Raw genomic sequence first — 25,017 nt, forward strand, 5'->3', positions numbered from 1 at the left:
GCCGGGCCCTGCCCTTGGCCGCCTCGGCAGCGGGAGCGGGCCGCTGAGCAGCCCCGCCGGCCCCCTTCCCTCGCTCCATGCCAAGGCCTGAGTGTGTTGATAAAGCCCTTACTATACGGAGAGGGGAGAAGAAAAAAACGGCTAAAAGCACGTATTTCTCACATATTATTCCTCCAACTTTAATGTAGACGCAGAAATCTGTTGCATGGAACTTAAACACTTTTGAACTTACAGGGTTAAACTATCTTGAACACACGAAGAGAAGCACGTTTATAAATCATTACAAATGAACTAAGATTTCAGCCCCTTTCCAGCAGCTTTACAAAACGTTCTTAAAACTGAAAAAAATTACCTCACACCCGGCCACTTTTGCACCTACACTCTGATTTTAGCTTGTGTTTATTAACCTCCTAATCTCATAAGCAACTGTGCAGTCTAGAATTAGATTCTGATAAAAATTAAATTCTAAAACTAAGGATTCAGGGTAATATGAAAGCTGTGTTAAATATTCAGGAAATATTTCAGGAAGAAACAACTGCTAGGAAAAAAAGATTTCTGGATAATTAATTACATTACCTAGTTGAGCTGTATTTGACAATGTAACTTGGAAGGCAACAACATATGGCATAAAACTGTGTTCATAAATTTCAGGGAAAATGCGAGATTTATAGTAAAAAACCTTTGGGATTCCAAGCCAGCAAGTAGCAAGTAGCACTACATATTGATAATTGAGGTCTGCCTGCACACGCATTTTCTCTGAATCATGGTTGAGTCTGCAGACTATTTGTATCTGTGTCTTTAAAAAATGATTTAATTCATCATTTATCCAAAGTAAGCAAAATGCTGATTGATGGATATAGCAAATAACAGTGAAAGGAAGCAATTCAGAATTAAGATAATCAAGAATTGCTAATAGATGAACAAACCGCAATGAGCTGAGCTAGACCACAGATGTAGCAGATAATGATTGAGGTCTATATTCCACATCTTTTGCATGTGTCAAGAGAAACCAGGAGAAAAGCGATCATGATGCACACAGTATGGTAACAAGTAATCTGTTGGATTTTTCTCTACATGACACCCGTTTTGTCCAGCATAAGTCAGCAGAGCTCAGCAGGCAGCGTTTAAACAACAGGGCCTGATACCAACCTCTATGACAAAAACAAGTGCTCAAGTTGCAACACAGTAGTCAAAAGAATTACATCGTCAGAGATGCCGTCACTTACTTGTCCTTAAACCAAATGCATCTCTATGCGAGGACTGCCCTAGAAAAGATGAAAGTTTTGTTGCTGAATTAAAAATAATAGGCAATGGCTGTGGATACCCTATGCTGTCCCTTCCACTTAGCTAGTATAAAGCGGACAAATTCACCACTGATATACAGTTTAAGCTGTAATTTTTCTTCCATAATCTAATTTTATTTCTACAACAACATCCCAGAGGTTGCCTTTAACTTTGCTAGAAGTTATCCTGGAAAAAAAAAATATGCAGAATTTCAGCAAACGTAAGAAACATAAACGTATGTAAGAAACGTAAAAGAATGCATTGCTACTTATATACTACTAAAAAATGAACTGGCTCTGTTATACACATGCGAAGGCATTCTTATCTACGTATAATTGAGAATACTTTCCACCAAACAGGCAATCGGCGCCGGAACCGGCGGCACCGGAACCGGCGGCGCGGCCCGCGTGCACCCGGCGCGCTGAAGCGGGCGGACCGCGGCGGCGCCTGCGCACTGCGGCTGAAGGCTCGGCCGGAGCTGCCCGCGGCGCGAAGATGGCTGCGTTTTCGGGTACGCGGTGCTGGGGCCGGCGGGGGCCGCCACGGAGCGGTCCTGGGAGCCCCTCTCGCCTTTCGGTCTGGCTGGCCCCGCGGGGGCGGGCGGGCGCTGTGAAGGCGGTGCGCGGCCCCCTGGGCCTGGTGCGGGCTCCTCCGTAGTGCTTCGTTACCCGCCACGCCGCAGGCGGGAGTCAGAGGGGCCTGTGGGGAGGGAGCTGCTTTTCCCGGCTCCTGGGGCTTGGGAGGCCTTCGGAAGTGGTTGCCAGCATGGATTTGCTGGTTTTAGTGTATACATGCACCTGGGAAATGGCACTGCTTAAAAGTACAGATTTGTCTCTCAGACTGCCTTGTTTCTGTACAGGAGACTCAATGGTAACTGTCCTGCGTATTGTGGAGCATAATAACTGTGCGTTTATAATAGGGAGTAGCTCTATTCTGTGACATGGTTTAAAATACGTGTATAAACTGCAATCTTAAACTTATTCTTGATGCTGTTAACCCTACACACACACACACATACTGAAGCACTGTAAAGTTTTAATATAATTGAGKKTTTTTTTTTTCTTTTAACTGATTTCTTCATGCCTCCTCGTTAAGGAGAATGTTGAAGCTTCTTCCACAGTTCTGGAGATGCATTTAGATGCTAGACAGCAGGATGCTTTTGGTTGTGTAACTGAGGAAAATTTCATAGTGCTGTTGTTTTSGTAATGCAGTATATTTTGCAAGGATTTAATCAATATGAACTGAAAGTATATTAAAATGRGTAGTAGGTGTTTAAGGACCTTACCACTTAAATTTCTCAATCAACGATTATTTTTGCTGGTAAGAAGAATAAATGATTGTTTTTGTTTTTTGCTTATTTTGATAATCTAAGTTTGTAGGCATACTTAGGACTTGTACTAGCACTTGAGAATGTTTAAAACTTTCTGAAATACATTACAAATAAAATAACCTGTCCTGAAATACATACATTTTTATAGCAGTCTTATTATAGTAAATCAGAGAAGTAATTACTTCAAGAAGTAATGTATGTCAACCTAGATGTATATGTCCATAATGTATATGAAACCAAGCATGTGATAGTGTGAAGACTAACATGTAAAGGCTCCCTTTAGAAAGGTGCAAGTTTATATTTAAAGAATTGAGAGTAACCCTATGTACCTGGAAAGAGAACCAGCAATTAAGATATTATGTTGATGGCAGGATATTATCATTTAAATTGGTTAGGTTCTTTCTTCTTACACTCATTAAATAGCAGGAGATGATGTCTTACTCTATTAATAAATAAAAAGAGAGAAATTGTTTATCAAGGTGTAGACTTTACTTTATGGCTTCATATTTTCAGTCTGTGGCTGAGTTAGGATCATCAGACCTTGATACAAGTTTGCTTGAAAGGATTCCTAAGAAAATAAGTTTACAAAGTTGGATGTGATTGGTAACTTAAAAATCAAGGCACTGTCTACTTAATATACTTGTTATAATATACTTGTGTGTGGCAAGCTGTGGCCAAAGGAGACATAGGCATATCGAATTTGGGTCTGTATGTATTATTGGTGGTTCTGCTTTTTTTGGAAAGCTATTTGCATTTCAACTGTGAAAAGAGTGGTTAAGTCTGCCATATTGTTTGCATAGACGGGTCACTTAGATGTGCAAACCTGAAAAATACCTGGCCCAAAAAGTTGCACTCAATTCTTACAGTGTTTGTTTTTCCATTATGTCAGCCACCAGTGTGATTTCCTCCCCCTGTCTCACCCCCTGCCATGTATGTCTGGTTCTTTCCATGGCCTTTAACACTGGGTGCAACTGTCAAAAACGGGGCGGGGGGGGGCGGTGTCTTATCTCTGTTTTGAGTTCTACAGAGAAGATAGGATACACTGTTGCCAAAAAACATGCCTTTTTATTTTTGTCAGTAGTTGGAAAATTGTCATTTGGAAGTTTTCTGGTCTATTTTGAGGTAACTAACACTGCTTGTTGGATTTTTTTTTTGTTGTTTTCCTTTCTTCTTGTCTTACAGAAATGGGTGTTATGCCGGAGATAGCTCAAGCAGTGGAGGAGATGGACTGGCTGTAAGTAGGCATGTTTAGACCTCTGGGCCTGGCAAAATCTTAATTTTTGTCTCTTGGTGAGGTATCACGTGCTTCCTAAAATATCTGTTCTGTTTTAATGTCGCAAGCACGTGAACATGCCTTCCTTTAACCATCATTGTATCTCTTGCATTTCTTTAATGTGAATGACTGAAGAACATAACCTGTAAGTGCAGCAGTAGCACTTAAGCTTCAATAAGGAAAGTATTGCAGCTTGCATTTCAGTGTCATTTGTATGATAAAAGCCCTTGTGCTTCTGGCTTGCTTATTGTGGGATTATTGGATGAAATCCTGTCACATAATTGATGCTAGTCTAGTAAATGTTTTCCAAACTGTGATCTAAATTTCTGTGTTCTTCAAGGTTGATGCTTGAGTGTGTTATTCTGCTGCAGAAGTTATTGACTAATGTGAAATTATTTGTCTCTGTTTCTAGCTACTTGTTTGGCTAAATATTTTAAGGCTTATTTTGAACTGGAGTTCAGAATGTTATCTGTATGGACAGCTGTAGTGTATGTAACTCTTCTCTTCTCATATGAGCAGTGTTAATTAGCTGAGCTTGTTTCAAAAAGCTGGTTGCATTCAGTTAACTTGACTCTTTTCCAATTTTGAATCATAATCTTTTAAATGCGGGCTATATAAGTGGCTTTAAAAGTGAACCACACTGGAAGAAAGGCAAGCTGGGAATAAATAAGCAGTCCGTTTCTTTTCTTGCCAATACAGTGATATGGGAGATGTAGCTGTCTTGTCAGGATGCAAGTGAATCTGCTGCATCCGCTAGTTGCTTCCTGACAAGGCACACCACCTATTCCAAACTCTCCATGCAAATTTCGGCATTTTAGCTTCTTTAGCTGCCAGCCAGGAAGAATAACTTTCACCTTTTAATTAGCTTCTTGTAGATTACTGATACGTTTAAGCAGCTTTTGTGCATTCATATATAAGGGAAAATGCTTTTATCTTCTGATAACTTGTACTTGTGTTAATGTTCTTCCTGTAGTCTCCCCACAGATATTCAAGCCGAGTCTATTCCACTGATTCTAGGAGGCGGTGATGTGCTTATGGTATGTGTGCTGGATAGCCCTATTCCAAGAAAACCTTTGTTTTCTAGTTGTTGTTTGTTCAGTCAATTCCTCCTTTCCAGAATGTTCCACAGTTAGACTAGCTGTTCTGTTCTTCATTAGTTAAGAAGTATATTCGTCCCTTACAACCACTCTGAGTTCCTGGTGTGTTTCAGGATCTGTCACTTTGTAGCTTTGTGTTAACATACAAGTTGTTTATGAAAACATACTGGTTTTGCAGATTGATTTGGCTCTTTTTAGGCTTAAATTTGACTACTTCACAGACAGTGCCATGTGAAGGAGAGCTATCCAAGTTCATCTAATTTCCTTTTCTGTTGTAAATGCCTGACAGTTCTGTATGTGACATGACTGATACTGTCTCAACAAATACTTCACTGAAATAAAGAATACTAATCAGTATAGTTAGTCCAGCATACCTTCTGCAGATTTGTCTGTTCTTGATTCTGTAATCAAAACACCTCCTGCTAAAATCGGACATAAACAGATTTTTTTCTTCTGGTGGAATCTGAGAGCTTTTGTATTCCAAATCTACTGGGAAGTTTTTCAGTGTTCCTATCTGGTTTATGTGTGAAGCAATGGCATTACTCTATATCGAGATTTTCTGTGTTATGCAAAGGCCAAAGTGGATTTAGTTCATACTTTACTAAACAGAACAGTCTATAGAACAGTTGCTATAGAATAAGTTCTGACTTGTAAACTCTTTTTTCCTATAGGCTGCAGAAACAGGGAGTGGAAAAACTGGTGTAAGTAATCAGATTTAAATCTAATACAGTAGAAAGTAGAAGTCCATCTGTAAGAAATACTGTGGGTGTTTGKTTTTTTTTTGTTTCGTGTGTGTGTGTGCGCACACATGTATAGAGAGAATGTGTATGGGGGCGTGTGTATATTTAAGCAGCACTGTTAGTCTTTAAAAACACATGTTTAGGCTAGTCTTAAAGTATTTCTAACCCCTATGTACCTATGTATTGCAGCTGGAAACTAGGCTGTGTAAGTATATATATATGTATAAAATGTGTGAAGCAAAATAACTTTGCATTTCAGGCTTTTAGCATTCCAGTTATCCAGATAGTTTATGAAACATTAAAGGACCAGATGGAAGGCAAGAAAGGGAAAGCAACCATTAAAACTGGTGGGGCAGGTAAGTCTTCATCCACGACTCTCCTGAAGTATGTAATATTGTTAATCCGTGTTGACTCCCTCACCCACAAAGTAAAGTTAAACAAAACCTCGTTTAATGGCAAGTTAGGCTTTTTTCTTTTTTGTGTGTGCAAGTGGTGGGGTGGGGGTGGATAATGTAAATGAAATACCCTGGATCATATGAAATTGTGAGTATAAATGTACTGGTTGAGTCATAGGGAAAAACTGGGATGCGTTTGACTACCCAGGGTCTTTTACCAATGCTTGTTGTCTTTAGCTTAGGACTGATTGATCCACGCTATGCTCTTCAGCGTTCTTTTGAAAGCCATACTAGTTTAGTGCCTTGCAAGATGTGAAGTGGTAACTGTGTCCATATTAAAAAATAATAATAAATAAAACCTTCCAGCTGCTGGGATAGATAAGACATGAGTTGTGATGCAGCTCAGTCAGCTCAGGCCTGTTACATAAGCTTGAACTAAAAGTCCTTCTAGGTGCAAAATGATTTTGTATGGCTGAATAATTCTGTACCATGTCTTTCAATTCTGCTGTGCTGAATAAAACGGTTATATTCCTTTGGCACCTAGCTAGACTTTGGAAGCTGAATAACAACATCTTGCATGGCTGTGTGTTTGAACTAATAAACGTTGGATTGAGCTGGCAGTGAACAGGCCTAGAACCCACTGATACAGCATGGATTGTAGCCATGATAATATCCTTGCTGTATTTGTGTCTAGTGTACATCTATTTAAATAATCTTGCAACTTTATAACTAAAAACAATGTCCAGCCTGTGGTATTTAGTTTGAGATTTATGTAAGTAACAGTAGCTGTTGGAACATGTTGAAGATGTTGCAGCAATTCTCATTTTTCAACTTAGATATTAGCTACTGCTGCAGTGGTGACAATGCAGTCAAAGAAAAAAGTTCTCCTTAAAAGAATGTAATGTGAATATATTACATAATCCTGATTGTAATGGAATCTAGTTTTAYAAACAAAAAAACCCACAAACAAAAAAACCCACTTATCTTGTGGAAGCTCTTGGCTTTACTAAAACATATTATTGGCCTGTGAAGAATAAAGTCAGAAACCTGATATGCTATGTCTGTGTACCAGAGCATTTCAATAATGACATTTTAACTGATATCCTGAAAAACATCTTAATACAAATTCAGAGCAAAAATAGCAAATACATTTCAAAATTATTACTATTAATGTATTTGTGGACTTTTTTCCAGCTGAACTTGATTGTGATCATGTGGAACTTTGGTCTGTTTTTTAAGTGTCTTCATTGTTTTAAGTTGCATTTTTAAGCAACAATTTAGACATAGAATACCTTTGTGTTTATGTATCTTTGCTTCTTCAATGTATAGGCCTTCATTTTCACTTCATGGTATGAATTGTATTGGAATAAGGCTATCCCCCCATAATATTAATCTTGCTATTGTACAGCCACTGTGAAGTTTTTGTTTGAGTTCTCCAGGCATATCATGTTGATTTAATGCTTTTTTTATTGTTGTCTTTCAAAATAGTGCTCAATAAATGGCAAATGAACCCATATGATAGAGGATCAGCTTTTGGTGAGTTATACTAACACTACTTTAACTGTTCATCATACACTTGAAATTGTTTAACTGTAATATATACCTGGAAAGAACACTCCCCCTCCCCCACTGCAGGGAAAAAATTAAGGCCTACAAGTTTTCATCAGGGAGAGTTTAGGGGGGGTTGTTTGGTTTTAGTCGGTTTGGTAGGGCTCAAAACACCTGTGTTTGGGGTTGTGTGTTTGTTTGTTTGTTTTTTATTGCTGCTGAATCTGGTGCATCTGTACTAGTCCATAGTATATGATTTAATTTAGAGATCAAATGTTTCAAATGTATTCCTTTATTGTAAGTTGTTCTTAATCATTTTTTAGAAACAATAAACAAAGTACTTATGCATGGAACAGACCAGAAGCAATCCATACAGAAGTAATTGTGTAAACACTGGTACAGAATATGAAGGAAAAGGAAATACGTACTTTATTTCAGGTTTAACAAAAAAAAGTACTTTTCTTCCTGAAGCAATGTGAATTGAGCTTGGATTATAAAGATACAATATCCTGTTCAGACACACATATACAACAAAAGTTTATCTAAAGCATTGGCATCCTCCTCTCCAGCCCTCTTCCTGCTCCCTGTTCCTCTAGCCCAGCTCTCCTTGGAAAAAGTCTCTTCCCCCCTCCATTTCCCCGTTATGAGTGGAATAATTAAGACATCAGTTTTTAAACTTCACCAGAAAAATACACAGTTACTCAATCTTCATAAAGGCTTGTAAAAGGTAAAAGCTGAAAATGTATTTTAAGGCCTTGCTATCAAAGCCAAGAAAGGGGGGGGRGAAGGGGAGGGGTTGTTTTTGACAAAAGCTGAAACTCAGCAAGTGCCTCTGAGTTGAATGTGAAATTTTGGCTGCAGAACACCTTTGCTTGGGCAACCTCAAGTGATGGATGTTGATTGGTGTAAGTTTTAGAACATGTTATTTCTATGTGATGCGTATAATCTGGTTAGTATAAAATCTGTTCAGGGTTAGATAAAGGTTAAATGAGGGTTTTTTTGGGGGGGGGGTCCCCCCAATTAAAAATATATTGTATTTGAGCTCTAGCCATTATTATGAATTCTTGTTTCCTCTCCAATTCAAAGAAAAAGAAAAAGTAACTCTGTGAATAAAAATCATAAGCACAGAAGTAAGATTGAGCCTTCCAGACCTGTAACTGTTGTAGAGCCTGTAGTACCAAACTGTCTTAGCAGTGCATGAAACACCCATGACCTGCTCTGGCTTACAGTTTAAAAAAGTGTCAGAAGTGTAAAACTTCATACTTTCCAACCTTATCAATAACTATTAACAACTCAACTGAAGTCTGGACTGCTTAATAGTCCTGTTAAAATGTAACCTCTTACCAGCTTTTCTTTTTCACTCCCCCTTATCCTTGCAATCAACAAAAAGAGTTGAAAAAGCTGTAGAATTCTCTGAGAATCCTTTAAATATTTCTAATGTTAAAGAAGATAAAATAATTAACGCTTACATAGTGTATTTCCAATGCTTTGTTATGCTGTTGCCAAAAGTAGCTGACTTCCCAGTCTGACTGGAAAATGAGAAAATTACTGTATAGTGCAAATACGCATATGTTTGGTAGCTTCCATATGTTCCCACAGCATTTCTTCCTAATAAAGGCTCTTCAGAAAGATGATTTGAGGGAACAGAAGACCAGTATATAAACTCCCTCCTTCCCCCTTCAAATACTTTGGAAGTCAGGAAAAGAAAGGATTAAAATAATCTCCAAAGCAGAGTACTGAGGATTTTTTGTTTTAATAGTACAGGTCAGACACTAGTGCCTTTGGCATTGAGAGGAAACTTCCATATAAATCTATATCCCATTCTAGTTCCATGCTTTGATTTCTAAAGCAACACTGTAACCAAATCTTTCTTTGCAGAAAGATGTTAAATACTGATACCTTTCTGTTCTTGAGGCCGTGAATATGCATCTGTTGTCTCTGGTATCATCTGTTGTCTGCATATTACACTTACTGCGCTTGTAAAACCTGATTATCTTAATAGTTTTTCTCCTGTGTGCTAGTCAATCTTTCCAATGAAAGACTGTAGAAAGTGCAAATGCATCTCTGTAAGCAGTTGGGGGGTAACCTCAAGTTTATCCACACAGGGCATAGATATATTTACTTCTTCAAATTGCAGAGGGTAAGCTGTTAAATAAAACTGCCCACCTGTGTTCACGTTTTTAAATAAAAGAGAATAAACTAGATTAAAATATGCACAAAAATGCTGCTTAAAGTAGAGAAGCTTTTTCTTTAACTAAAACTGTCTTGTCATCTTCAGCAATTGGATCAGACGGTCTATGTTGTCAAAGCAGAGAGGTAAAAGAATGGCATGGATGCAGAGCAACTAGAGGCGTGACTAAAGGTAGATATTAAATTATGTATTTTGGAAACTATTTCAGAAACTTCAACTAAAACATCCACTTGTCACCCATTGTTAATGTAGAGAGTTGCATTTAAAATTTATTGTCCATCTGAGCAAATGTGCTATTACTGAATTTACTCCCAGCTGAAGACTTTGGAAAGAGAAATACTTCTGCATATTTCAGTCTCCTTATGTTCTAAATCCCCTTTTCCCCCATAAGGGATCTAGTCAGAAGAGACACAGATCACAACCAGTATTCATTAGAACACGTTTTATTGACTAAGGAGGTGTTATTAATAGCAGATCACTATTCACACTGTACATTCAGTTATTTCCTCACACATTTCACACACAGGCGCACAGATGCACAAATTACCTGATTATCTGGTGTGAGCAACAGTTGAGAGGCCAACCCCAACTGTTTGCTCGGAAGCAGATGGTCATACTGACACTCCAGTTGTTCTAGGTAGTGTTCAGAAAGTTCTTCAGGGAGTGCCTTGTTTCACTGGCTGTGCATATAACCCTGTAGTCTCTGTCTGTACATAGCAGCCACACCCTACTTGGATGTGGTTCAAGTTACAAAACCAGTTTTTGATACTAGTGCATGCTGGTGGTCTTGTACTGATTCAGCAGACTCTTGGTGTTCAAAGTTTGTCAGTTCTTGTGGAACCAACTAGAACCACTAGTCTCTGGCTAGCTTAACAGTTCTTAGAAAACTTTCACACGCTACCTCTCCACATGTACTTCTTCCATTTGGTCTGCTATCTTTTGATAACTGTCTCTACCTGCAAAGGTACCTGTAGAACCCTTTCACACTAACTCAGTAGGGGGTTTTATGACACTTATGGCGAGGAGTGGGAACGTTAGACTTGCATGACATTGGAAGCAGCCAAACTGAACCACTTTGAAATTGAAATTTAGGTGTTGTTTAAGATCCTTTCTTTCTCTTTTAAAGGAAAATACTACTATGAAGTTTCCTGTCATGACCAAGGGTTGTGCAGAGTTGGCTGGTCAACTATGCAGGCTTCGTTAGACTTGGGTGAGTTTCCTCATAGAAGGACAGATTTACTGGATTCCCATAGACAGTTCTTCTATTCATGTTATAGAAGGTGGCTGGAAACCTGCTCTAGTCTTCCAGAGAATGGACTCTGGGAAAAATAGCAATGTCAGGGAGTTTAAGACTTTTTATATGAATTCTGTTCTTCTTATAAGAAAAAATCTGCTGAAAGGATATGTTTTTTAACTCCTGTTGTTTCTTATACCTTTCTTTTGATTACTCTTCTAATGAAGATGACTGGAGACCAGTAAAATCAATAAACATACTATACTGATTCAAAAATTATTTTAGAATATGTCAAAACTGCAAATATTTGGTTGGTACAGTGTATTATTTCTTTGTTGTAACACCAGAGGTTTGAGTTGACAATATAAATGATAATGGGCAAAGTTGGGGGCAGGGAATGTAACCCATCAGACAAACAGTAAAAGGTTGTCTTACCTTCAGGCACTGATAAATTTGGCTTTGGCTTTGGTGGGACCGGCAAGAAATCTCACAACAAGCAATTTGACAGCTACGGTGAGGTAAGCTGCAGTTGTTTGTTGATAGAAGTATCACTCTTCTTTGCTAAGCTCTTCATTATTTGTATTAAAAGCTTTGCATGTGTATTATGGCAATCAAATGTCTTTTYTAATAATGCTCATCTTTATAATTGTCAGAGTGCTTGGTTTTAAACTAAACTTAAAGCAGCAGTAAGTGTTTAAATATCTAAGACAAACTTGGCATTTTCCTGAAAAGGTGTAATTGAATAAAAACAYGCTATTAAAGCTGTGGTATTAGAATAAAAACCAAACTTCCTTCTCTTAAGGATAGAAGTTTAGTAGGGAGAAGTGGGAAAACTAAAAGTTGACAGAATGTAAACACCGCTTCTTAATATGCTATTCTAAAACCTGTTAATTTCACAACCTGCTTTTCATTATAGGAATTCACTATGCATGATACAATTGGATGTTATCTAGACATAGATAAAGGACAAATAAAATTTTCCAAAAATGGTAAGTTTTCTTCTTTCTTTTTTTTGAAATTTTAATTGGATGCTTGTATGGTGTGCGTGTGTGTGAAGTCTGACTGAATGAACTCTATTTTCAGGGAAAGACCTTGGCCTTGCATTTGAAATCCCACAGCACATACGGAACCAAGCACTCTTTGCTGCTTGTGTACTGAAGGTAACTTAGGAAAGTCGCAGATGCATGAGATCATGAGAATTGTTCCAGGTTTTTAGTAACTACTAGTTATGTATGAAACTTGCATACCTGCCACAATTACTGTAGTCCCTCTTGAACATTGTCTTTGTTTCCTTTTGTCTACCAGTAATTTGCTACTGAAGCAGTCACTATTTGAAGAGTTCCACTCAAGTTAAATGTTGACTATTCAAACTGAAATATTTCAATTTGAACTGGAGTAAGGGTAGAATAGCACTTGTATTAGCTTGGATAACTAGTTCCTGTCTTGTCTGCATCAAACTTTTTTATGGAATGACTCAATAGATACAAGCAAATAACTAAAAATGTCAAAGTTTTTACTGATCTACCTTAACACTTAAATTTCTTGTTTCATTTATTCTCAACCCTAACTTTACAGTGGTGTGCTAGTCTTTCTGGGCTTACAATCTCTCTGTAGTGATACTTTATTGAATAATAAAGGGTTTAATAGAATTTCTGGTGGTCAGTGACAAATACAACTAATAAAATTGTTTTTTATTTTAAAGGTTGTAGCTATTCATTGAATATGAATAAAACATGCAAGTTTGAAAGAGGCTTTTATGTATCTGTAAATATTTGAATATTTTGATGTAGAAGAGAAACTTTCAGAGCTAGAAACAAGCAAAAAATGTCTTGACAGGGTTTAGACCTCTTTGACAGTGTAGGGGGAACGCTTTTTCCTGTACATACTTAGTCTACTGGCTTCTTGTGGGAAAACTAGTTATGGAATTGTTTCTCACTTTATGTGGTCTATTGAACCTGTCTATATGACATTACTTTGTTTCAATCTAGAATGCTGAATTGAAATTCAATTTTGGTGAAGAAGACTTCAAGTTTCCACCAAAAGATGGCTATATTGCCCTTTGCAAAGCTCCTGATGGTAGTGTTGTAAAATCACAACACACAGGTAAGTTAGATCTTTAAATTTCTGATGCTTTTATGTTCTAGTTTAGAGAATTTTTTCTGATTAATTGCTTCATTATTGTTATTTGGGGTCTTGCAATGATCTTAGTGGTAGTAAAATAAGTGTGATTTTCAAGTGTTTGGAATTTTTGGAATTTTCTTCATATTAAACTATGTGTAGTCTAACACTTTGAATTTAGAAGTGTATCAGATAGCCAAACTCCTTATAAGTTATTATCAAAGTTACTCAAAAGTGTCCACTTTAACACTTTTTTTTAAAGTTCTGCGATAGAAATGCATTATGCTGAACAGACAGTATACTCACTATCATGGCCAGGTTCACAGAACACTTTCAAATTTGGAATACTAACCTGAAGCTATTGTAATTGAGTGAGCCATAAAATTACCCTTTAAAGAAGCATTTTTCAGAATCATGAGGTTTTAGGTTATTAGAAGAAAATCTAAGTTTGTTCCCACCTACAAATTACAGGATAGTGATGCAGTTTGTTTTAATTGCTTTTTTTTTTTTCCTTTAGGAAATGCACAAGTGGTTCAAACACAGAACCTTCCAAATGCTCCGAAAGCATTGATTGTAGAACCATCGAGAGAGCTGGCAGAACAAACTTTAAACAATGTGAAGCAGTTCAAAAAATATGTTGATAATCCCAAGTTAAGGTAATAATGCTTTAATATTTTCTGTTACATAGTACTATATTTATGGCACTGTCGATGTGGACAGGACAGAACTCTCAGGGGTTCACCTTTGTAGATAAGTGAATCTTAATCTGCAGTGCCATTTACATAGCCTCAGTAGCATCTCCTACAAACTAACCCTCTAACTTTTCTGCTGTGGTAACACCCCTGACCAGTTGGGGGGTTTTGATGTTTTTTCCTCTCTGGACTACTTCTTTCTGGTATGATAAATCTGTTTATTTTGTTTTTCTTCAGATTACCAAACAGGGATATTTAGTGAAGTTTTTATTTATTTACAAAGAGAAGAACATATATTCTGCTTATCATCCCTCTTCTCTCACCTCTCCCATCATTCTTTTTTTATCTATAACAAATAGTTATGTAAAAGATATGATTTGTTTACGTTCATACTCTCACAGAACAAATCTTGCTCTGATTTGCATGTAGGTGCACTTTTAAGTTGTCTACAGACTGCTTTGGTCTAAAGCTGTTTCTTTTTTGACTGCTTCTAAAGCTTAAAATATGGAGCTTCTTGTTTAAATTGTAGTCAGTTTACAAGAGTGCTTTTGTTAGGATTGCATGAGAGTAGCAATGGGGAGACGAAAGCTGTGATGTCAAAGGTATTGAATTTGCTGTTTGCTTTGCTAACTTTCAAGAACACAGGAAACTTACACAATCTCAGTATAATAACAGGTTAGTTTCAAGAAACTGATTCTTTCTTTAAGGTGAAACTGGTTTGTGTGTGTAATACAACAGCAATGAAGTAATGAAATACCACTCAGTAGCAAGATTTTCATTTCTGGAGTTCAGCTACAATGCATTACATATGAAGGGAAGAATTTTAAAATAAAACTCTTCCCTGTTCTTTTGTTTTTAAATTTACTGTTCTAAACTGTTAAACTCCAGGTATTACTAGTAACAGAATGAATCCTCAGCCAAATGTTTAGTGTCTCTCCTGAATATAACGAAAAGTCAGAAAACTTCAAAATATGTTGATTGTAACTTTAATTTTAGAGAGCTGCTGATTATTGGTGGTGTTGCTGCAAGAGATCAACTCTCTGTGCTGGAACAAGGAGTAAGTTGTATTTCTGTTCATATGATGTAATAGTTTTGAGTTCTGAATAACTCAATGTCTCTAGGAAATAGTCATAATATTCTGTAACTCCTGTAAACCTGATAAAAGGAAATCATGCAGTTGATAGCAATGTCATATTGCACTGTTCTGGCATTTGTTGCTTTACTTAGTGGTGGTTGTCATAACCAATCTGTATGGTACTCAGTCAAATTCTATTGATGCCCGAGTACATCTGTAAAACTTAAAATAAAAGTGTAGTTTCTGCCATTTTTCCTTAATTAACAAAACAGGTTTCTTACTAATTTGTTTTGCATTTATGCAAATAAAACTGGCCTGCAATTAGCAGGATCAGCCTACACCACAAACCAGTTCTCTCTAGAAGGAACACCTGTGTAGGGCAAAATGTATCCCATGCTGCAAAGCTAGATCCACAATCAGTTCAATCATGCTGTAGCATAATCTGAATTTTTTGTTTTTGTTCTTTTATAGTCTGAATAGCATAGTGTGTGGTAATGAGGGTTTGTTTAGTATTATTATTATTGTTAAAGACTCACTTTTGGAAGTGACACCCCATCATTATTAATATGCTTTCAGTGACTCTAGCTGCCAAACTATGAAGCTTCCCATAAACATGCTCGAACTGGGAGCTTGGTAGATGCTAATATGAATCATAAAGGCATGAGGGTGAACCTTTCTATCTGGCAAAATCTTAAGTTATTTATGTAGGTGATAGGCTTGATAGCTATACTTCCACAGGGGGGAAAAGAGTTGAACTTTAAACAGCTTTTTTTGTTTGTTTGTTTAACTTCACTTTCTGAAGCAGCTAAACAGCTTTTTGGAGAAATGGAGACAGAGAGGGAACTTCCCAAAATATTCTAGTGTGAGGCAGGTTCCAGTAATGAAATGAAATGGAAACTCGGGCTATAAAAGTGAAATGCGGGTTACTCAGAAAGGTTGTGGAATCTCTGTCCTTGAAGATAGTCAAAACTTGACTGAGCAAGGTCCTTAGTACTCTAAAGCAGCTTTGAAGTTGGCGCTGCTTTATGTGTGATATTGGGAGTGGGTACTAGACCTAAAAAAAATCCTTTCCAACCTGAATTACTCTAGGATTCTATGAAATTATAATTAACAGAAGGTAGGACATTACACTGTTAAGTATCTGACAGTCTTGAGTTTAGGCAAAGCTGGTAGTGCCTTCTACTTCAATATGTGACCAATTGATATTCTTCTGTATTTCATAGGTGGACATAGTTGTGGGAACCCCTGGAAGACTGGATGACCTGGTCTCAACAGGAAAGCTTAACCTATCTCAAGTTAGATTCCTGGTTCTGGATGAAGCTGTACGTAGAGAACTAAGTGATATGTAGATTTTTTTCTTGTTGTTTTGAAATGCAATATAACACTTCCTAAAAAGATTCAGTGAAACGTCATTACTCTGTAACATTGCCCCTTTCTCTGATCTTAATACCAGTCAATATTTACAAAGGTAGAATACTTGGGTGGGGGGAGGGGGAGGGAAATGGCTTCTTAGCTAGAAGAAGCTGCTGAAGCACATGTTCAATTTCTTGTGAAGCACAGCAGCTGTGCTTGAAAATGCTTCAAACTTTTCCTTTTTTTTTTTCCATAGTAATAAGCCAGGCATTGACCTGTCCAGGTAATTGAGAGAACTTCTGAGACTTCAGATGTATTGTTTATGTTACTCAAATGTATAGATTGACAAATGAGAAATTGGCATTGCAGTTTTGTTGTATTTCAATACCCTCCAGGATGGGCTGCTTCTCCAAGGTTATTCAGACTTCATAAACAGGATTCACAGTCAGATTCCTCAGATAACTTCAGATGGAAAGAGACTTCAGGTATGAAGTTTGTTCTTAACTTATTTGATCTGCACTGCTTTCAGTTGTAACAAGTTGTTGACCATTACATGGCATCTCTTTCCACAAGTAACACTCCTAGCCAATAACTTGTTCACTGGGTTCAGTAGTTGCCTGTGAACATAGGTGGTATTAGGATCCTTCATCTGAAGCCTTGTATTTAGCCTTTTGGGGGTCATTTAAATATACATATATTTAAAAAAAGGAGTGACTTCTTAGACTCTGACTTCTAATGTTGTAGTTAATCTTGATTCATTAGCTATCTGCAATTCTGCTTTTCTTGTCTTGAATGGTTGGGTCTCTGTAAGAGAATAACTGTGTAACTGTTCTTCTGTCTTGACTTTCATTAGCTTGGTAGATCCTGGGATGAGGAAAGAAAGTTTGCAGTGTGTGTGTGTTTTGTTTTTTTTTCCCTTTTTTGTGTTGTGCTACAGTGTGCTGTTGCAGCTAGCATGCAATGTCCTCCCAGTTTTATTTATTTATTTTCCCAGAAGAATCTGATCTCCTGTGGTATTCATCTTTGATAGTACTCTTATTGTGAAGTATCTGTGGCTTTTTGCTTCTCAGGTGATTGTGTGCTCTGCAACATTGCATTCTTTTGATGTGAAAAAACTGTCTGAAAAGATCATGCATTTTCCCACCTGGGTTGACTTGAAAGGAGAAGATTCTGTCCCTGAAACTGTGCACCATGTAGTTGTGCCTGTAAATCCAAAAGCTGACAAACTCTGGGAAAGGCTTGGCAAGAATCACATAAGAGTAAGTGGTTTATAAGTGAAACATATTTAAATTCCTTTTCTGTTTTTCTCTGCCTGTATTTACTTTCTGTCTGCACAGTGATTTAACACTTGGAATTGGGGCCTAATGTTGTAAGATCTTTGCCAACTATTGAAACAGCTTAATGTGTCTGAAAGGGTTTGTCCCACCAACATTGGTCAACAGCATGATATTGGAAATGTCATAAAATTAGGACTATGAATAACTCGGTCTCACAAACGTGATTGAGGAAAGACTTGATGGAATACTATTCTGGCTTATAGTGGAGAACAGTGGTGCTGCACCATTAAGTCATTTCACAGCTAATTATCTGTAGCCTCTGAGAGGTGTAGTACCTGTCTTCTGATTGATCCGAAAGACGTAAACTTTCTAACCTTTCTGTAAAACACTTTGTCCCTAACAGCATACAGGAAATAGACAGTCTTTATGTAAATGGATTTCATCTCGGGCTGTGCTCTGAATGACCTAGAACTGTCTTTTATTCTTAGCAACTCTTGGGCAGTTAGGATCAGTGACTCTTCTTAACATCTCTTTAATTCTAGAACTTCMCTTTCTTACATTTGGTAGGGCCTTTTCATTAAGTCTTAACACTACTTCATGTCTCTTCATCTTAACTCTATATCTGATCTTGAGTCTGAGTGATTCAAGAGCAGCTGTGGTCTATGAGTTAGCTGTGATTATAATAGTACCTTGTTTTAAGGGTGTTTGTTCTTATTTTAGTTTTTTATTCAGCAGTTTGAAGGTAGTTTCTATCCAATGTCCAGACAAGGAATTTTATTGCTTACATTCTTGCATTCAAGACTAAGATTCTTTAGCCAGAAACTTGTCTGGTGGGAGAAGTGAATGCTTAAATTACTTTTCAACTCTATTTAATTTTTTGCTAATTATATGTTAATGGAGTTAAGGGTTTCCTCCATGATATGTGGACTAATAACAATTTGGTTTTGCTTAGTATGCTATTAGGCCTTACCCAGGCGAGGTTTTCTTGTCCCATAAAGCCAGAATGACTTTCAGGATCTAAGGATCTCAAAGGCAGTTACTTTTAAAGAAAACTTCTCAGTGTCTTGTCTATCCTGGAGCAAAGCACAAAATGTGTATGTTCTTCACCTCTCTGAGGTCATTATCTAAGGTGAGGCRGAATTCTAGGGCTTTTCTTGGGTTTCTTTTCCTTTTTTTCCCCCTGTTTTTTGTTTGAACAAGGCACTCTTCCTTCACAGGTATAAAACTACTTGGTTTGGTCAATTGATGATAGTTCCAAGTGGAAAAAGAAAATATGCGCGTGCGCGCACACACCCTCTCCCTCTCCCTCTCCCTCTCCCTCTCCCTCTCCAAGAAAGCTGTTTAGGTAGTTCAGCTTTTAGCTGTACTTTTAGCTTCCAGATAACCACTGGAAGGAACCTATTTCTTAGATCACATGAAAGTCTCTCTTTACATGCAAGACGCAGGAAAGTAACTTGTTTGGTGGTCTCACCTAAACTCAATCTAAAGAGCTAGACTTTTTCCATTTTATGCATAGATTTATTCATAAAGTACTTTAGAACTTTGTAGGCTTGTCAAAATCTAGACTAACACTACTACTTGTTCCTGTATGTTTGACCAGAAATTAAAATTCATTTAGACAGCATGCATACCTAGTTMTACCTCTCAAATTCATCTTGAGGCTGTTAGCTAACAGAATAGCATCGAGTATCCATGTCATGTTTTCATGTTTTTATTGTTTTATCCATAATAAATTGTATGAAAGGATTTTTTGTTTGTTTGTTTAGTTTCAAGCTTCTTAATGCCTATGTTCTTCAGGTTATGTTCCCATGATCATTGTGTTTAACTCCTGAATGTTATTTTCACTTGAAGTTATAGTGAGAGAGAAAGATGTGAGCATGAGCTTTGGAATCCTAATTCTCTGTGTATATAATGGATTTTATTCTGTTGTCTTAAAATAGTTAGTAGTCGCTAACTTTCCTTAATTTACCAAATGAGGTTTAATATTCTAGATTACTTCTAAATAAAATAATATAGTTTGTTCTTAATAGTCTCAAGTCTTTATTTCTTAGCCAGAAGCAGTTGGAATCCATTCACAATCCTGAAATGCTAGGTAAACAACTGACTCCCCTGAAAGGAGTGGCCAAGTTACAGTTGGCCTTGGAACTGGAATTCAGTTTGTCAGGCCTCCAGATAGGCAAAATAAGAGGTTTTAGTGACTGTTGGGATTTTCCTTGCTGCAGAGGAGAGGTCCTAGAATGAGGAAAGAATCTTTGCGATTGTAGAACTTGGATGGCATGGATTTTTTTTTTTATAAAACATTGAATAAATTCTGAATAAGTAGTTGTTAGTAGGCTTTTTTTTTTTTCTTGTTTTAATTTCTGCTACAGTAACATGGCTAAAGACTTTTTTTTTCCCCCCCCTAGACTGATGAAGTACATGCAAAAGATAATACACGACCTGGTGCTAACACTCCAGGTAACCAACATTTATTAAGTAATAGTTTGTGAAATAATACCTTTTAAATATTATTAAAGCTAAACTATAGTAGGTGTCGTTCTTGAGACATGTGCCTCCAAATCCTTATTTCTAGAATCTTGCAATTCTGACCTAATAGCAAAACAGAAGTGTGTTTCTGTATTTAGGGGAAAGAAAAACACTGGAACACATATCTTCAGATGTGTAAACAAAAATTGTTTGAGCTGTATAAATAAACTGAAACTACTAAGTAGTTTGGTCCTTTATGTAGGACATTAGCTTGGAGCATGGATTAGCTTGGAGGAGAGCACGAGTAAATAAATGAAGGGCTAACTTACCTGCTCTGCTAGTAAATGTCTACTGAAAGGCTAGAGAATCTTTAAATGCATACCATGCAAAGACTGTTCATATTTTTAAACAATTTGAGTGAAATAACTTCCTTCATTTTTCTTAGAAATGTGGTCTGAAGCTATTAAAATTCTGAAAGGAGAGTACACTGTTCGGGCGATCAAAGAACACAAGATGGACCAAGCCATTATTTTCTGTAGGACGAAAATAGATTGTGATAATATGGAGCAATACTTCATCCAACAGGGTGGAGGTGATGTTTTTACTAAAGCCTGATTCTGCTTGCTTCTGTGTTTATTTTAAAGCCTTTTATGATGGAGGTCACTTTTTTATAATGTCTGAATATCATTGTGCTTAAGTTAATGACATACTATATTGGGCATAAAGGGCAGAGTTTGGGTGGCAGGGGGCTGCAGAGGTGCTCTGTGTGGGAGGAGGCTGAACTGCCCTGGGCAGTTCACAGCCTATTCCAGCCAGCTCTGAAATGGATGAAAGCCACCCATCCGGTGCCAAAACCTCACAATCGGAGGAGCATGGGCCACCACCTTTGCTCAAGTGTAAGACGGTGGTAGCTGCTGGGGCAGGACATGCAGGAGGAAACATGTTGAGGACACACAAAAGGACGGATGTAAGGAGAAACAGAACACACAAAAAGGGGGCAATTGAGAAATGTAAAGAGATGCGTTTGGGGAAGCTAAGACAGTGAGGGAGGAGAGGTCACTGGACGGAAGTAGAGCCTGGGGAAGGGAGGTGGGGAGGCGTTTCATGAGGTATTTAATTCCCCCCCCCCCCCGGTATCCCAGTATCTGAATCTGTAATTAAAAGTTTGTTAATTCATAATAAATTGAGATTCCCTAATGAAGACTGTTTTGTCTGTGGCAAATATTTTTCCAGCATCTCTGTATGGTGCTGTGTCGTACCCTACATCTGATACTAATGCATAGCAACTTTTTCCTGATAGGCCCTGATAGGAAGGGACATCAGTTCTCATGTGTCTGTCTGCATGGTGACAGAAAACCTCAAGAAAGAAAGCAAAACTTGGAAAGATTTAAGGTGATACAGTAAGCTTTTTAAAGCTTTTTTTCTCATTTCCCAGTATCTGAAATCATATGTTAATCTGTGTTGCCAGTCCTTCAGTGTATGATCATGCACATTAAATTGGGTTAGTATGTTCAATGACTTCTCACAGAATTTAGGAATTGAGATGCTATTTCTGTAAGTGGAAATCTATATTGTCAGTTAACCTGACCTTCAAGCATTTTCATAAATAAGATAGATGAGGGKTTTTTTTTAAATATAAATTCAAGTTCTGTAATCTTTTACCCTGTTTTTCAAACTTCTTGGTTCTTGAGTATCCAAAAGCAAATCAAACATTAGTTTAAATATTACAAGTTTTGTTTGTGTGTTTTGATTTAAGCCATTCATTTATACTTCAGGAAGAAGTAAATTGGAAGGACTGTTTCATTGCTTGGGTTTTGGTTTAGTTTATTTAGCACAATTATTCATGTGACTATGTGTTTTCATAGAGAGGAGATGTCCGTTTCTTGATCTGCACAGATGTTGCTGCTAGAGGAATCGATATTCATGGTGTTCCATATGGTAAGACATAAATTTTAAACTGATCTATTGAATTTGCTTAAAGCTTTAATATGCTTTTAGGCCCATCAGCTAGTGAAAACAAGTGTATGTATGGCTTATAGCTTTATTTTAAGAAAACAGGTTTGCAGATATTAAGCACTTAAATTAGATAATTTTTAATTTGTTTTTTCAAGTACAATTTCTGTAATACTTTCTCAAATACCTAATCATCTGGATTATAGGGATTCTTCTGGTGCAAGTAATGACACCTGTAGTTGCTGTGTTAAACACAAAGTTGAAGTTTGAGTGTGTGTATATGGGGCTAAGGAGAGGGTTTGCAGCAGTTGAAATCATATTTATTTTAATGTGTGGTCTGTGACCTTACCTCATGCAAAAACAGAAAAACTATTTTCTCTGTGGGTTCTGTGTATTTTATGCAGTTATCAACGTCACACTCCCTGATGAAAAACAGAACTATGTTCATCGAATTGGGAGAGTAGGCAGAGCTGAAAGGTATGTCTGTGTTCAGAGCAGTCACCATGTTTTACCTTATTTTATAATGCTCAATAATAATTATTGAAATACACTTTTCTTTTTTCCCTCTCTCCTCTTCCCCCCCCCCCCCCCCCAAAAAAAAAATTTCAGGATGGGTCTGGCAATCTCCCTTGTGGCAAAAGAAAAAGAAAAGGTAATTATATTCCAAAGCATAAACTTTGGATAAAATTGAATAGAGATTATTTACTGAAGTTCCATTCACAGCTGATATCTGGTTTTAATATCCTGCATTGGAAAACTACTTCTGTTTTCCTTAATTGATTGGTATTTTAAATAGAAATCTGACTTCTTATTCATGATAGAATTAATAAAAATAAGTGTACTAAATTATTTCACAAAGTTTAAAAGTTATTTTTCTTTCTTTCTAGGTTTGGTATCATGTATGCAGTAGCCGTGGAAAAGGATGTTATAACACTAGACTGAAGGAAGAAGGAGGCTGTACCATTTGGTACAATGAGATGCAGGTGAACTTTTTACTTGATCAGAGTTTTCTAATTTCTCTAAAAGACTGTATGGGGTATAGTTATTGTCTGGCTTTGTAGTTGAAGTAAAAATTAATTTTTGGGGTGTTTAGTTCTATTTGAAGAAGAATTAGTAATTAGAAAACACTGTTGCAAATTTATACTTTCTATAAGCTTTTTAAGTTAAAAAATAATTTGTTTTAATATTCCCAACCACTTCCGTTGCTTCCTGTTGCTTTAGCATAGTTCTTAATGAATACATAAATGCTTTAATTTAACACACGTGCACAAAAAATACATGAAATCAGAGTATAGTATGTAAAAACAAAAGAAAAACACCTGTCTGAAAGTGCATAAGATCAAAATCATTTCTATGTCTTTTGTCAGGAGCTTTAATGCAGTAACATTGTATTTCTGACTTGAAATTAATTATTAGCTGATGTTGTCATGCTTCCCCCTGAACTCTTATTTTAGCTTCCTTATGGCCTTTCTAGTGAAATGCTGTGTAGAGTTATATGTAGGATGTTAATGAAGCATTTTTGTTTAGATGGTTTCTTGCAAAGCTATAAGTAGCTTTACAGGTTAGAGGTTCAACAGTTAATAGTGTCGCCTAAGTTCATTTTCATTGAGGTGTGTATGAATGCTTGTTAAACTCGCAGCACTTTCTTACCATGTTTAATAAGGGTGAATAATATCTTATCTCTAGTAAAATAAGCTCAGACTATGAGCTTTTTTTCTGTAAAGCAGCCCCATACATCTAAGTACAGTATTACGCAAAGTGAAGGTTTTTGACTAAGTAGAGTAGAAATATACTGAGATTGGAAGTGAACTTGTATAGTTGGCTTGAGCAAAAATGTATTAGTCTTAGATTTCTTAAGACCAAATTGGTTTGTGTATACAGCTTCTGTTGAAACTATTGAATGTGTTCCATTGGTTTAGAAAACTGTATGCTAACTGATGTCTTGTGACCACAAAATTCTTAATTTTTTTTTCTTTAGTTGCTGGGGGAGATTGAAGAACACTTAAACTGCACTATTGCCCAGGTTGAACCAGACATAAAAGTACCGGTGGATGATTTTGATGGGAAGGTTACTTATGGGCAAAAAAGAGCTCTGGGTGGTAAGCGATAAACTACTCTTGAGTTACCTGTTATGTTCTGTTCAGTTTCCCAGGTGTTTGCTGCATAACTGCAGTTTCATAGATAAAAACCTGTTAGTTCTTTACCACATTTGTTACATATACCTTATGGGTTGCAACTGGCCATAGTGTGTGTGTGTACATACGTATGTATGTATGTATATTTATCAAGTTAGCAAAGTTTTCCTAACTTTCTGAATGACTGTGGTTGAGCATTAGTTCTGCTGACAAATGATGTTGAACATGGTATTTAGATCTGGTCTGTTTTGGCAGGTGGACTCTATAAAGGCCACGTGGATATCTTGGCACCTACGGTACAAGAGTTGGCTGCCCTTGAAAAGGAAGCTCAGACTTCTTTCTTGCATCTTGGCTACCTTCCTAACCAGCTCTTCAGAACATTCTGATTGTGCCATCCTTAAGACAAGGCTCAAGTTAACAAATGCCCTACTCTGAGAATATGAAAATCCTTTACTGTCTCTAAGTAGTAGTAGTTACAGAAGTACTAAAATTGAATATGCTTCTTGCACGATGAAGAGTGTGTTCAGCATTGTTAACTCTGTATTAGCTGTTGACCTAATAAAACAAATCAAAGATGGACTGTTTCTTTTACTTTTCTCAGGCCCACCTTGAGAGTTTAATTTACAGAATCATTCTTTACATAGCTTTTGATTTATTGAAAATACAAAGTAGTTAATTAAATCTAGAAGAAGGAGAGTATAATTCTTTTCTTTATCAGCACAGTGTATGTAAAACAATTTCACCAACTGTATATTGTAATTCTTAATACTTGGCTTCTTAATGATGCTTGCGTATTAAGACAACTGCCTATATTTAAGATACTGAAGAAAGAACCCTTAACTTGAAATATAAATTT

The 25,017-nt window shown here is 37.0% G+C and overlaps 1 protein-coding gene across 2 annotated transcripts; it reads left to right on the plus strand.

The window, feature by feature from the left end:
- The first annotated feature begins 1,698 nt into the window (after positions 1–1,698).
- Positions 1,699–24,740, plus strand: DDX1 (DEAD-box helicase 1). Of its 2 annotated transcripts, none has more exons than XM_026079072.1 (26): positions 1,699–1,795; positions 3,797–3,848; positions 4,861–4,924; positions 5,656–5,685; positions 5,984–6,080; positions 7,608–7,655; positions 9,946–10,029; positions 10,985–11,068; positions 11,534–11,610; positions 12,009–12,081; positions 12,176–12,252; positions 13,081–13,195; positions 13,728–13,866; positions 14,899–14,959; positions 16,201–16,299; positions 16,726–16,815; positions 17,401–17,589; positions 20,013–20,064; positions 20,519–20,665; positions 21,374–21,465; positions 21,939–22,011; positions 22,431–22,503; positions 22,636–22,678; positions 22,914–23,009; positions 24,005–24,125; positions 24,417–24,740. In XM_026079072.1, exons 1-26 carry the CDS (start codon positions 1,780–1,782, stop codon positions 24,545–24,547), a joined length of 2,223 nt encoding a protein of 740 aa, XP_025934857.1. In that variant the 5' UTR covers positions 1,699–1,779; the 3' UTR covers positions 24,548–24,740. The 2 variants fall into 2 exon arrangements, with proteins under 2 accessions (XP_025934857.1, XP_025934866.1); XM_026079081.1 differs by lacking the exon at positions 1,699–1,795 and adding an exon at positions 2,021–2,154.
- Positions 24,741–25,017: the final 277 nt, after the last annotated feature.

Source organism: Apteryx rowi, unplaced genomic scaffold (genome assembly GCF_003343035.1).
Source record: "Apteryx rowi isolate R43461 unplaced genomic scaffold, aptRow1 scaffold_114, whole genome shotgun sequence".
NCBI classification, from domain to species: Eukaryota; Metazoa; Chordata; class Aves; order Apterygiformes; family Apterygidae; genus Apteryx; species Apteryx rowi.